The sequence below is a fragment of the Panthera onca genome, chromosome A2 (assembly GCF_046562875.1).
Source record: "Panthera onca isolate mPanOnc1 chromosome A2, mPanOnc1 haplotype 2, whole genome shotgun sequence".
NCBI classification, from domain to species: Eukaryota; Metazoa; Chordata; class Mammalia; order Carnivora; family Felidae; genus Panthera; species Panthera onca.
The window spans coordinates 54,385,406-54,398,018 of record NC_138340.1 but is presented as its reverse complement, the minus strand read 5'-3'; the positions used below and the strand labels follow the sequence as shown (position 1 = coordinate 54,398,018).

Here is a 12,613-nt window from a genome sequence, read left to right as displayed (position 1 = left end):
CAGCATCCCCCCAATACTCAACAGTGTTGAACACAATAAAAGTACTATCATAGGTTTGTATTATTGAAGGAAAAATACTTTCTTGTCAGTAAATTCTAAACTTCAGTATGTTATTTTGTGTCTATTATTGTCCAAATTATGTTGTTATTTATTCAGCAATATGTAAATTTATTTCATATATTGCATTCTAATGAAGTTGTGTTCAGTTTTGCTTTTCATCAAGGACATATTCAAGTAAATGTTAATTAGTATTGAGAAATCTGAAAAACACTCAATGAAAAAATAGTATTAAACAATTTCTTCATATACAGTATGTGTGATACATCTCTGGGTAGTATTTGAATTAAGGAGCCTGTTTTCTCAGTCAGGGTCCGAACATAACTTTGCTGGTAAAATAATGATTTAATCCTTAGTCTCTTTTGTCTAGTTGGTCACTCTTATTGAAATATCTATGCCAGTTGGGGCACCTGGGTGGCTTAGTCCGTTAAGCTTCCAACTTCGGCTTAGGTCATGATCTCATGGTTTGTGAGTTGGAGTCCCACATCAGGCTCTGCACTGGCATCACGGAACCTGCTTGGGATTCTCTCCCTCCCTCTCCCTCCTCCCTCTCCCTCCTCCCTCTCCCTCTCCCTCCTCCCTCATTCCTCCTCCCTTTCCCTCCTCCCTCTCCCTTTCCCTCCTCCCTCCTCCCTCTCCCTCCTCCCTCTCCCTCCTCCCTCTCCCTCCTCCCTCTCCCTCCTCCCTCTCCCTCCTCCCTCTCCCTCCCCCACTCACACTGTCTGTTTCTCTCAAAATAAATAAATAACTTAAAAAAATAATAATCAAATGTAAAGCCAGAAAGTTATTCTATCAATGCAAATAACACAGAAGATAAAAAATAATCTTTCATGTTGTAGATAAAGCCTTTAATCTCCAAGCCAAGGAAGTAAGCTCATCAAAAGTGATCAGATTTTGCCAAAATTTGAACGTATTTCCTGGCTTTTTTTTCAGATCCCAGTAGTATAAACCATGGCAAGTCAAATTCACTGTCTAAGATTTATCCTTTTTTCAAATTCTGGAACAGACAGCCACTTTACTTTGGGACAAAAATGCTCTTTTTCCTTGAAAAGCAAAAGGACTTGTATTTCTCTATCACTATTGTTGCTAATATAGTTCCAACCACCTATATCAACACAACTTGCATTTCAGAGAGAAAACTGGATAGAAGGGGGGGATAATTAGAACTGTCTATCAAACACAAGCATGTTAGTAGAGCAGTAAAACTCATGAATACACATAGCAGACTTTATATAGCTGCACTCATCTCTTTTACACTATCTTATAGTGGCAAGATGAACAGCTTGTTAACATGACCCAAAGATACAGCTATTCTAATAGCATATACAAATAAGAAGCAAACATGTATCAACTTAGAATTATGCTTAATAACATTTAGTATTCTATTTTATTTAGAAATTATTTGGGCACCAAGAATTACTTATTGATTAGCTTGATTTAACATTAGTCCAAGATTTTAAATTACCATAGATCTTGGAGAAATTTATTATTGAAACATTGTTTACATACAGTATTACATTAGTTTCAGGTGTACAACATAGTAGTTGACAGCTCTGTATTATGCTGTGCTCACCACAGTATAGCTACCATCTGTCCCCATACAGTGCTATTACAGTACCATTGACTATATTCCCTATGCTATATCTTTCTTCCTTGTGACTTACTCATTCCATAATTGGAAGCCTCCACCTCCCACTTCCCTTCACCCATTTTTCCCATCCCCCTCCCACACCCTCCCCTCTGTCCGCTATCAGTTTGTTGTCTGTATTTATGGATCTTTTTCTGCTTTTTGTTTTATTGAATTTCACATATTAGTGAAATCATAGGATACTTGTCTTTCTGACTTATTTCACTTAGCATATATCTTCTGGGAGTATCCATGTGGTCACAAATGGCAAGATCTCATTCTTTTTCATGTATGTGTGTGTGTGTGTCTGCACTGGCATCACGGAACCTGCTTGGGATTTTCCCCCTCCCCCTGTGTGTGTGTGTGTGTGTGTGTGTGTGTGTGTGTGTATTCTCCCCCTCCCCCCACACGTATATGTGTGTATATACACACACGACATTTTCTTTATCCTATTCATCTATGGATAGACACTTAGGTTGCTTCTGTATTTTGGCTATTGTAAATAATGCTACAGTGAACATAGCAGTGTGCTTACCTTTTCACATTACTGGTTTTGTTTTCTTTGGGTAGATACCCAGTAGATCTTGGAGATATTTAAACTAACACATCATTGTCATTGATATAAAGAGTTTGTTAACATTATTATTCAATGTAGATGAATACAGATTTTCAATTTTTTAAATATCAAATATATAGGAAGAGTAATACTAGCTTATTTGATCAGTAAGTCTGTTATAGGAAATTCAGATTAGCTTCTATCTGAGAAAACAAACCCAAGTAAATTAAGATGTATGCAGTGTTACACTTAACTGACAAAACTCATCTTGATTTGTACAATTGTTATCTTAATTATATGAAATTGGACTCCTAAAATGTTTCTGAACTAGTAGTTTCTGTAGATAGGATTTCTTTTTCTTTGTCTAACATATTTGGAGTATTATAGGTTCACCTTATTTTCTTGGAAATTCTAAAAATTTGATAAATAAGTGCTTATTGAGCTCTACAAAACCAATGAGAACAGAACTTCTTAATTTAAGAGGTATTATAATCAAATTAATCAATATCCTCTAAAAATTGGAAAACATTTCATACTTAAGAGGTCAAGTTCTTTCTGAATTACAGACAGAGCTGTGGCTTCAGTTTTACAGCTTTAGTCATGGGTCAAAAGTAAACATAAAACCTCATCAGTTGAGATCTCTAAGAGCTATTCTCCTTTAATATTATGTGCAACATTCTTAATTGAGCTCAAAATAGACAAGTGGACAAAAAGTCTAACAAACTGAATTCTCTTTTGGTTTTTCACTCAACAGAAAATAGATCTCTGTCATTCTACTACATAGACCACCAAATGGTGGAACCATAAAAATCCAATTCTCAGTAGGTATATCCATCAATGAGGAATAACTTATCAACTGTGCATTAGCCAGAAACAAAAACAAAATCAGCAAGAGGGAAAAAAAAATTGAGAAAACCAGAAAGTCAGCAAAATTGAAGTTCTTTTGCCCCTTGGGATTTACTTTGAGAGCCAAGAAGAGATGTACCCAGGCTAACATAGCCAGTGAGGTATACTTCTCTGGCAACTCTGGTGAATCTATTGGCGTCTTCATGGATCCTCAAAAACTGTTTAGGGATTTTTTTTTGGGGGGTGGGGGTGGGTAAAATCATGACTCCTACAAATGTACAATGGGCAACTTCAGGGCTACTGTCTTCCGTGCGGTGGCTCATCCAACAAGACAGCTTTCATCTTATAGCACCTTGTTTTCAACATATGTTTCAAAAATCTCAGTGTTAGGGAAAGAGACTAGAAGGGCCTTATGTCAGTGTTTGGTTTGGATTTTCTCTGAGTGGTGAGATTACAGATAATTTTTGCTTTCTTTAATGCCCACTTGTGTTTTCAAAGTTTTCTATAATGAACCTGATTGTCTCAAAAGAAGATATATTAAGAATGGTAATAAACAGAATTAAGCAGACATTAGCTAGTGTTGATGCTAGCTGTGCAGGATTGGTTTTTCTTTTGTTTTTGTAGAAACAAAAATTTACTCTGTTGAAACCTTACAACCTAATTTTTAAGCAAAGACAAAACTTGTATTAAGCCATTAAATTCTTTATTACTTTGTTCTGGAGAGTCAGGGTCAGAGTTCTATGTCTCTAGAGATAGAAGATGAATTTCTGGAGCCATGGTGTCAACACAGAATTATCTTTAAATTCATTTACAGTGCTTTGGATTTCATTCAGAGGGCTTCATATGATTTAAATGAAAAAATGTTACATGAAGCTGGTGAATGCTGATGGAAAGCCCTTCTTTGACCTCTTAGTACTGTGCTGGCCTGAGCTTCCAGCCCCATACTTACATGCAAGTACAGAAATTATCACAGCTTTAGGCACCGAACTCTCAAATTGTCTTCTTATGATGCCTTTCTGTGTAGTAACCTCAGAGAAATGTTTCCACATATTATACATTGTACATGCTACACTGTACTTCATAATCATTAACATTCTTCCTGTGCACGTTCCCCAGAACTGGTTTTACAAATGAAAAAATAAAAGCTCAGATCTGATGGTCTAACTCCCAAAGTGACTTATTCAGTGCAGGAACAATCTCTTTAAGTTGTTCAGTTCTTTCATGCAGTATCATGGGTATTCAGTAAATGGTATGTGATGCAGGGCTTAAGATTGTGGTGTTTTAATCTGTTGCATAGACCTCAGACAACTCCAGCGCTTTTCATTCAGAAGCGTTTTTTTCCTTTCCTCCATAGTGAATAATTGGTCAGTTTTCATTTTAATTATTTTGTGAACCTAAAATGAAAAATAAGAGAAGAAACTTCAGGAAAGCATAGAAATTGTTTTGGCAATCTTCTAGTCCTTTATCTAAACATGGGTAGATTTGTTTTGATGATGATGGTGATGATGATGATTATGATTATTGAACCAGGCTCCCTAAACATTTATTTAGAATGTTTCTAACCTTCTTTAAGCTATTCTCTAAACCTTAATCTGGTTTTAAACTAGAAGACAAATGTGAATGGTGAATTACTGCTCTGTAGCTTTAAATTCAACCAGTTTGATGCTTTTGTTTTTTATAAAAGATGCTCACAGCTCCAGAAAAGAGGCAGATACTGTGTGATCTCCATTCTCAGAGTAAAACTATTCATTTGCATTAGCAGCTCTAGCAAAGCGCACGCGCGCGCACACACACACACTCACAAACACACACACACACACACACACACACACACACACACACACACACACACACACGATGCTTGTTTGGCAGAAGCTTTCTGTTTATTCAGCACAGAGCCCTCCCAGGCTCCCAGATGTAGAAAGCTCTAAGAGTTGATGTACAAGACAGAACCGGAACTGTACATAGGCTGAGGTGGGCACTGCGGAGGATTGGCTATGCAAGGATGTTGATGTGGTGCGGCTCTACCTGCCTGTTCTGTGAAAGGCACTTCTCTGAGGCTGTGAAGGTGAGAAGCCCAGGGATGCACTAGAAGCTTCATTTCGGCTGGCTCTTTGGTGGGGGAATGCATTCCCAGTGGTAGCTGTCCTCATTTACAGCGTTATTCTCGGAAACGAAGTATGTGCAGCCGTGACAGACTATGCCACAGCTCCTCTGCAGTTTGGAAGCTGGGACAAATGGAAAGAGCACATAGTCAAGAGAGGTTGTGATTTGTTTTCACTATCCAAGCTTGCTCTCGCAGTACCCAAATGAAGGATGAGCTTTGTGGCAAGCAAAATCAGCAGACTGCCTGACGGGGGGTTTTGGTAAGATAAATGTATTGCTTGTGTTTTGTGGGGGGAGGGTTTCTTGGGGTTTTTTAATTATTATTTTTATTTTTCTATATCAACTACATAGAATTGCCTCTTAGCAATAACGAACACATTTTGCAGAATCATATGTGATGGAAAGGGGTGATCCAAGAAGCCAGAAGGGAAAATATTATTTTTGATCATTCATTTGTGACCTTCAGAGGTAATCGTCAAGTTTTTCTCAGATGTCTGTGAACAGGCAGAAGCCAGGAACTTCCAGAGCAAAGAATGCTGACTAACAGATATCCTTTCTTTTCTTTGAACAGTTATAATTAACCCCCCCCCCTTTGTTTCCCCCCGCTTTCCCTATGGCCTAAAGTAGAAAAGAAAAAATAAAAGCTCCCTGGTCTTACCAAGTTGTTGCCTCTGGAACAGTAATAGCCTGAGAACATAAGTATGGAGGTGGAGGAAGGCAGGATGAGGAGTCTGCTATTTTCATACCAGTGCGTTGGTGGGTGTTTGTCTTGGTTCATTATCGTTGCTGTTCAATATCAAGTGGTGGTTAGTGCTGTATCTCGTTGTCTGTACTATAATTTAATCCCTTTATGTTCTATTTTGTATGTTTTTCTTTGCCAGACTCAATTCTGTCATTATGAAAACTTTTTCTGTTATCATTCATACATATTAGCATTGTTAGAGAAAAGATAGTTGTAGAAAGTAACTCTTAAATATTTATGGACCCCAAGAATGATAAAGACATTTGCTTTTTAAAATCGAGGTTTTTTTTTAAAACAGGTTTGGGGGTCTTGATTTTGGAATCTTTAACAAGCATTTCATGACAAGTTAAAGAAATGAGTTGCATTAGATCTATGAAATCCTACCAGAATCACTTTGCTCTAATCTACTTTAAGTTGGATCCTATGTCTTAGGTTTTTCTAAGTCTGAAGGTTTACTTTTCCTCATCCTAACTTAGGTAAGTATTGCTGGAAGATATGTTAATTGTTTTATTAGCCTAACCTGAGATCTTGTTCTTGGGCCCCTCTTCTTTCCAGCAGAGAGAGCCAAGTTTCCTAGCTGCTTAGAGTGGGCACAGAAGAGATCCATTGACATCTGACTTTTTGCTGACTCATTGGTTATATAAGCCTTGTAAATACAATTATCCATATACTTCATTAGGTTACTGGGCAGGTGGCCCCCTTCCTGTTTACTGATCTTTTCTTCCTTCAGCATCCTCTTCTTCCTTAAGACTTTTTGGTAACATAGTCTCAACTATTAACCAAGTGAATTCTAAGAAGTGAAGGACAAATCCTTTTTTTTTCTCTCTCTCTTTTTTGGAATTGCTTTCTTAACTGCTTCTTTACCTTGATATGATAAAATTCCAAATTCTGTATTCTCTTGGCACATGAAACGGTAATAATACCTTTCCTCATTTATGACCTGGTTAAAGTAATAACTTCCTTTTCTGTCTTTGAGACCTCAGATCAAATGCCCTTGTTCAAAGAATTCTTCTATAACTTCCCCATCTAAAGTAGTTTTCCCTCCCTTACATTATTCCTTTTTTCATAGCACCCTTTTTTTTCTTCTTTGTAGTACTTCTCAATAATTTATATTATTTGATTACTGGTTATTTCATCTCTACCATTCTTATCCACTCAGACGTTAAGCCTCATAGAAAACAGAGATGCTTTGTTTTGTTCATTAGTACATACCCAAACATCTAGCAAACTTCCTGGCTGAGAGTTGAAGAAAGGACAAGTAAGCAGTATTCTATATGTAAAGGCCCTGTGGTGAGAAGAAAGGATGAGTTGCAGGGGTTGAAAAAGACCAGTTTGACTAGAGTGGGGGAAGCATGCTGTAAGATGAAGCTAGAGAAATAGATCCAGGGCTTAAATCATGTAGGACTGACTTGATAGACCACATTCAGATACTTGTTCTTTTAAGAGTTGGCAGCTGCAGGTGGGGGTTGCCTGGATGGCTCAGTCAATTAAGTATTTGAATCTTGGTTTCAGCTCAGGTCATGATCTTCTGGTTCATGAGGTCATGATCTCCTGGTTCAAGAGATCAAGCCAGCGTCAAGCCCCACTATCTGCCAATAGTGCAGAGCCTGCTTAGGATTCTCTCTCTCCCTCTCTTTCTGCCCCTCCCCCCAAAAAAGTCGTGGTAAGCTACGTAAAAGAATTTAAGCATTTGGTGATTTAGAACTTATTTAAAAAAAAAATCTGTGTCATGTGGTGCTCAAACTCACTTCCCCGAGATTAAGAGTCACATGTTCTACAGACTAAATCAGCCAGGCGCCTCAGCACTTAAAAAAAAAAAAAAAAATTCTCCAGCTTAACTGAAAGCCTGATTGAATTTAGGTAGATTAGTCAGTGGCCCAGGAAAGAGATAACAAGAATTTGTCCTAAGGTGGTGGTGGTAGAGATAGATGGGAGAGTATTATAATTTGATGGAAATTTGGAAAGTAAAATAGATAGGACTTGGTGTTGAATTGGATATAGGTAGAAGGCAGAAGATGTCAGGAATGGTTCCTGGACTTTGGTTTGGTTTAGTTTGGCCTTGGCTTGGCCTTGTTTTATAACCAGGTGAGAGATAGAGATAGAGAACACTATAAGAAAACCAGGTTTGTAGGAGGAATTGTGGTGTTTGGTTTTGGACATGCATATTTTAATATAGTCAAGTAGGTTTTTGGATCTATAAGTCTAGATTCCAAAGGAGATTTTGCTACTATTAGCATTGAGAAGCCTTTGGAAGTACCTTTGGAATAAAGTGCAAAACAGTGATTTAGACCTACCTTGGGATCTCATCTCCTGCCAGAGCCCTATTTATGTAACCTCACAAACTACTCAATTATCTTCAAGAAGCTACGATATTTCCTTCTTCTGGGCCTTTGTTCATACTGCGTTGTCATCCTGAAACGCCTTTCTTTATCACTTCTCTTTATATCAAAAACTTCTAACTTCTTCCTTCAAGGCTCATTTTTTTTTTTTTTTTACCTCCTCCAAGAATCCTCCTCTGTTCCCTTTTCCTTCTTCTGAATACGTGACTCCTTCCTATGCTCAAGAAGTACTTTGCCTTCGTATCTGCTACATCATTTACTTAATTGGACCTGTATTTTAGTTGATCATTTTCATGTCTCACTGACTAGATTATATGTTTCTTGAGAGCAGGGATTCACCTTTATTCAGTGCTTTACATAAGGAAAACAAAGAATAGTTGCAAAATGAATTAAATGGTAGGAAACCTCAATCTTTTGTATAATCTGCTTCCTTAATATCATAGCACCATGATATCCTTTCTCCATCTATGTACTCCTGATTTTCTCTAGGCTGTCCCTACATTTTACCCTACAGATACCTAGATACATCGGAGAACTAGTCTTCCATTCATATGCAAAGTCCCTGAACTAGTCATTTTCATTATGTAATTTTACTTTATTTGTACTTTATCAGAAAAACTGAAATCTTGCTATTGCTTATCACCTGGGAAAAAATTGGCCAAGATAGGAAGGACCAGCATCCATACAGGATGTCAGAGACACCTAAGGGATGCTACTAAGGTGACAGTGGAGCAAAGACTTAAAGGAGATGATGGAATAAGCTGTGCAGGTTTGTGGGGAAAAGTATTACAGGCAGGAGGAACACTAAATGGAAAAGCTTTGAAATAGGTACATGCCTGATACATTCCAGAAACAGCAAGGAGGCCATTGTAGCTGGTGGCAGTGGAGTAAGGGATGAATAGTAGGAGATACAGATAGGGAGGTAATGGATGTGCTGCAGGTGCCAGGTCATGGTTGTTCAGGCCATTGTAAGGACTTTGGCCTTAACTCTGACTCACATAGGGAACACTGGAAAGTTTTAGGTGTAAAAGACTGTTGTGACCTCATATTTTTTTATGTGTGGTTTTTTTGTTTGTTTGTTTGTTTGTTTGTTTTAGAGAGAGAGAGTATGTGTGCACGCGTGTAAGCAGAGGAGGGGCAGACAGAGAGAGAGGGAGAAAATCCCAAGCAGGCTCCATACTGTCTTTCAGTGCAGAGCCTGATGCGGGGCTCAATTCCATGAACCATGAGATCATGACCTGAGCTGAAATCAAGAGTTAGACATGTATCCAACTGAACCACCCAGGCGTCCCATGACCTGATATGTTTTTAAAGGATCACTCTAGTTGCTGTACAGATTATTGATTATAAAAATATTAATCTAGTGATAGTTAAGAGACTTACTGCAACAGTCCAGGTGAGAGTTAATTGTGGCTTATACCAGAGTGGTGGCAGTGGAGATTCAGTGAGATGTGGTGAGATTTTATGTCTCTTTAGCAAGTAAAGCCCAAAACATTTGCTGGAGAAATGTAATATACATAGGGGGTAACAACTTAGACTCTGGAACCAGACTGTCTGGGTTTAAACATTTGGCTTTTCCCCTTCTTTACTTTGTGATCTTGAACAACTTAAATTATTTATGCTTTATGCTTTAGTTTTCTTAGCTTTAAACTATAGTGGTGTCATTGTGAGAACTATACAATTTACTGAACATACAAAGGATTTAGAACCTTGCCTGGCATATAGTAAATACTTTACTATATGTATTAGCAACTATGATTATTAATGTTGCTGTTAACTGGATAGAGTATGTGAGAGAAAGAGGACTTAAAGTTGACTCCAAGGCTTTGGATCTGAGCATATGGATCAATGAAGTAGCCATTGGCTGAGATGGGAAAGACTGCAGGAAGAGCAGGTTTTGGGGATATCAGGAATTCAGTTTTGTACATAGTAAATTTGAAATGACCATTAGACATCCAAGAAGAGATATTAAGTAGGTAGTTGGATCTAGAGTTAAGCACAGTATGGGCTGAAGGCATACATTTGGAACTCGTCAACAAATAAATGGTATTTAAGACCATTTTAAGACAAAGAAGAGTATTTAAGCCCTGAAATGGGATTGGGGATGTGTGGTTTGGACAGCCCCTCCTTAGAGCCTCCATTCTTTAAGCTACCGAACAAGCCTGAAAAGTTCAGTGATAGCCCAGTTATCACACACCCTATGGGGTTTTCCACATTCTTCCATTGCTTTAGCATTTTATCAAAATTGAGTGAAATAAATAGGATTAAGCTGAGACTTAGAAATCTTTTGTTTTAAGGAAACTTGTGTTATAAAAGTATTTGTAGGGAATTACCTTGTAATGGGGAACTCATTGGTGGCAAGTTTTATAAATTGGCTAATCCGCACATGGATTTTATATGTATTTTTAAATCCTCAGCAGTGAAAACATTTCTGTGTCACCTTCTTCTTTTGCTGGCTAGTGAATGCTCAGAAAATAGAAACTAATTTTAGCCTTAGCCGAGTTGTGTGCTTCAGACTAATCATTCTGAAGTCTTGTGAGAATAGTTTTTGAATAATCCATAGCCCAAATCACTATTTCTTTTTAATAAATCATAATCTCAGAAGGAAACTTGGATCATCTATAGCAAATGTCAATCAGTATATCCTCATGTGACATTTTTAACATTCAGGCATGAAGTCTCTGTTTGGATACTTCCAGTGGCATACATGAACTGAAACTTGAAACCCCCTGGTTAAGTTGAACCTCTCACTTTCAGTATATGTTATTTTTTCTTTTAGTTATCGGGGAGAGAGCTTTCTCTCACAATCTGTTACTCACCTGTAAAATAAATTTTCTTAACTGGTTGACCTCTCAGGTTCCTTCCAAGCTCAAAGCACCTGTACTTACAAAAATAACATTTAACCATCACAAAGGAGCATACTATTGACTACTAGGATTGCAGGCTCCTTAAGTGTGTTTTCTTTGTTTTTTTGGTACTTCCAATGCCTAACATAGGCCCTGTGCATAGGAAACATTCTGCAAAGCTTTGTTAAAATGACAATAAATCATCTGACCAGGCTTATATGAATCTATTAAGTCCAAACATCAGGCCTGGCAGTGCTAATCCTCAATGATGCCTTTCACGTAAGCCAGGAAACCAGTGCTCCTGTGACATAGCAATTCTGAGCAGCAATCCTAGATCCTGTAATGGATATTTTGCAGTTGGGTTAGAGCAGGGTAGACCAGATAGGATGTTAATAATCTAAACTGATATTCAACACAGTTGATTTTTCCTTAGCAGCCTTGGAGGGATGAGTATCATCTATTGGAAACTATTTTTCTTACAAAAATCCTGGCATTTGTTCCATTTGTAGTAACATAAGCTTAGTCACTGTATGACATATGAGAGATAGAAGCACGTTAAGGCAGTGCTGGTGAGCATTTATATTAAACATTTCCTAGATATTTTTGCACAAAAAATTGTGTTAGCTTCTTGGGGTACAAAGATGAATATAACTTGTTTCCTGGCCTCAGGAACTTAGGTCAGTAGAAGCAAGCCACCCGATCATTTCAACATAATGTGATAAGGACATTGAGAGAAGTATATGTATAGGTACATGGGAATATGAAGAAAGCCATTAATCCAGCTGGGAGAGGGAGTTTGTTGGGAAAGATGTCCTGGAAGAGGTTACATCTGAAGTGGTTCTTGAAGGATGAATAGAAGTTAGCCAGAAAAGGAAAGAACATGCCCTCGACTATATGGCCAGAAGCCCAGAGGTGTGAAACAGCATGCCATGTCAGAAGAACCAGATTATACAGGTGTGATCCTAAGCCTATGTGGATTTATTTATTTATTTATTTATTTATTTATTTATTTATTTATTTATTTATTTTTTATGTGGATTTAAATTTAAAGTTTCCATTGTTTTTAAGTGATCCATGATACAGGTTTTTTTTGTTTTTTTTTTTTGTCATTTGCTGAGGCACGTAGTAGGATCCTTAGCCACAAAACTAGTGTGCAAACTCCACCAGAATTCACATTTCAGTGAGCATGTCCTCTACTCATTGTCACATACACGGTATTCCCCATGAAGTTATTTTAAAACTTCGTTATTTATAGAAAATGGATCTAAAAAGTGCTGGTTGTAAAAAAGCGCATAGGGCCTTAAGTGGTTCTTAATGCACAAAAAGGAAGTTTGGGACAAACTAAACTACAATACCAACTTTAGAAGTGGCCAGGATTATTATCATGAGTATCAAGCAATAAAACATTATTTTTCTAAGCAAACTTTTCCCAGAATACCCATATAACATAGATGAAAGCAGTGGTAATCAGGGTTCCAGGAACCCTACTCACTT

General features: G+C 37.6%; 1 protein-coding gene across 11 annotated transcripts in view; it reads left to right on the top strand.

Moving 5' to 3' along the window:
* The window catches only part of TMCC1 (transmembrane and coiled-coil domain family 1), a 252,409-nt gene that overhangs the window by 208,169 nt on the left and 31,627 nt on the right, over positions 1-12,613 (top strand). The window contains exon 1 of one of the 11 annotated variants that reach the window (XM_060631842.3): positions 4,903-5,154. The exons of the other annotated variants lie outside the window; for them this stretch is intronic. Coding sequence (XP_060487825.1) covers positions 5,092-5,154 — 63 coding nt within the window. The 5' untranslated portion in view covers positions 4,903-5,091. Of the gene's footprint in view, positions 1-4,902; positions 5,155-12,613 lie in introns of those variants that run through there. 11 annotated transcript variants of the gene reach the window in all.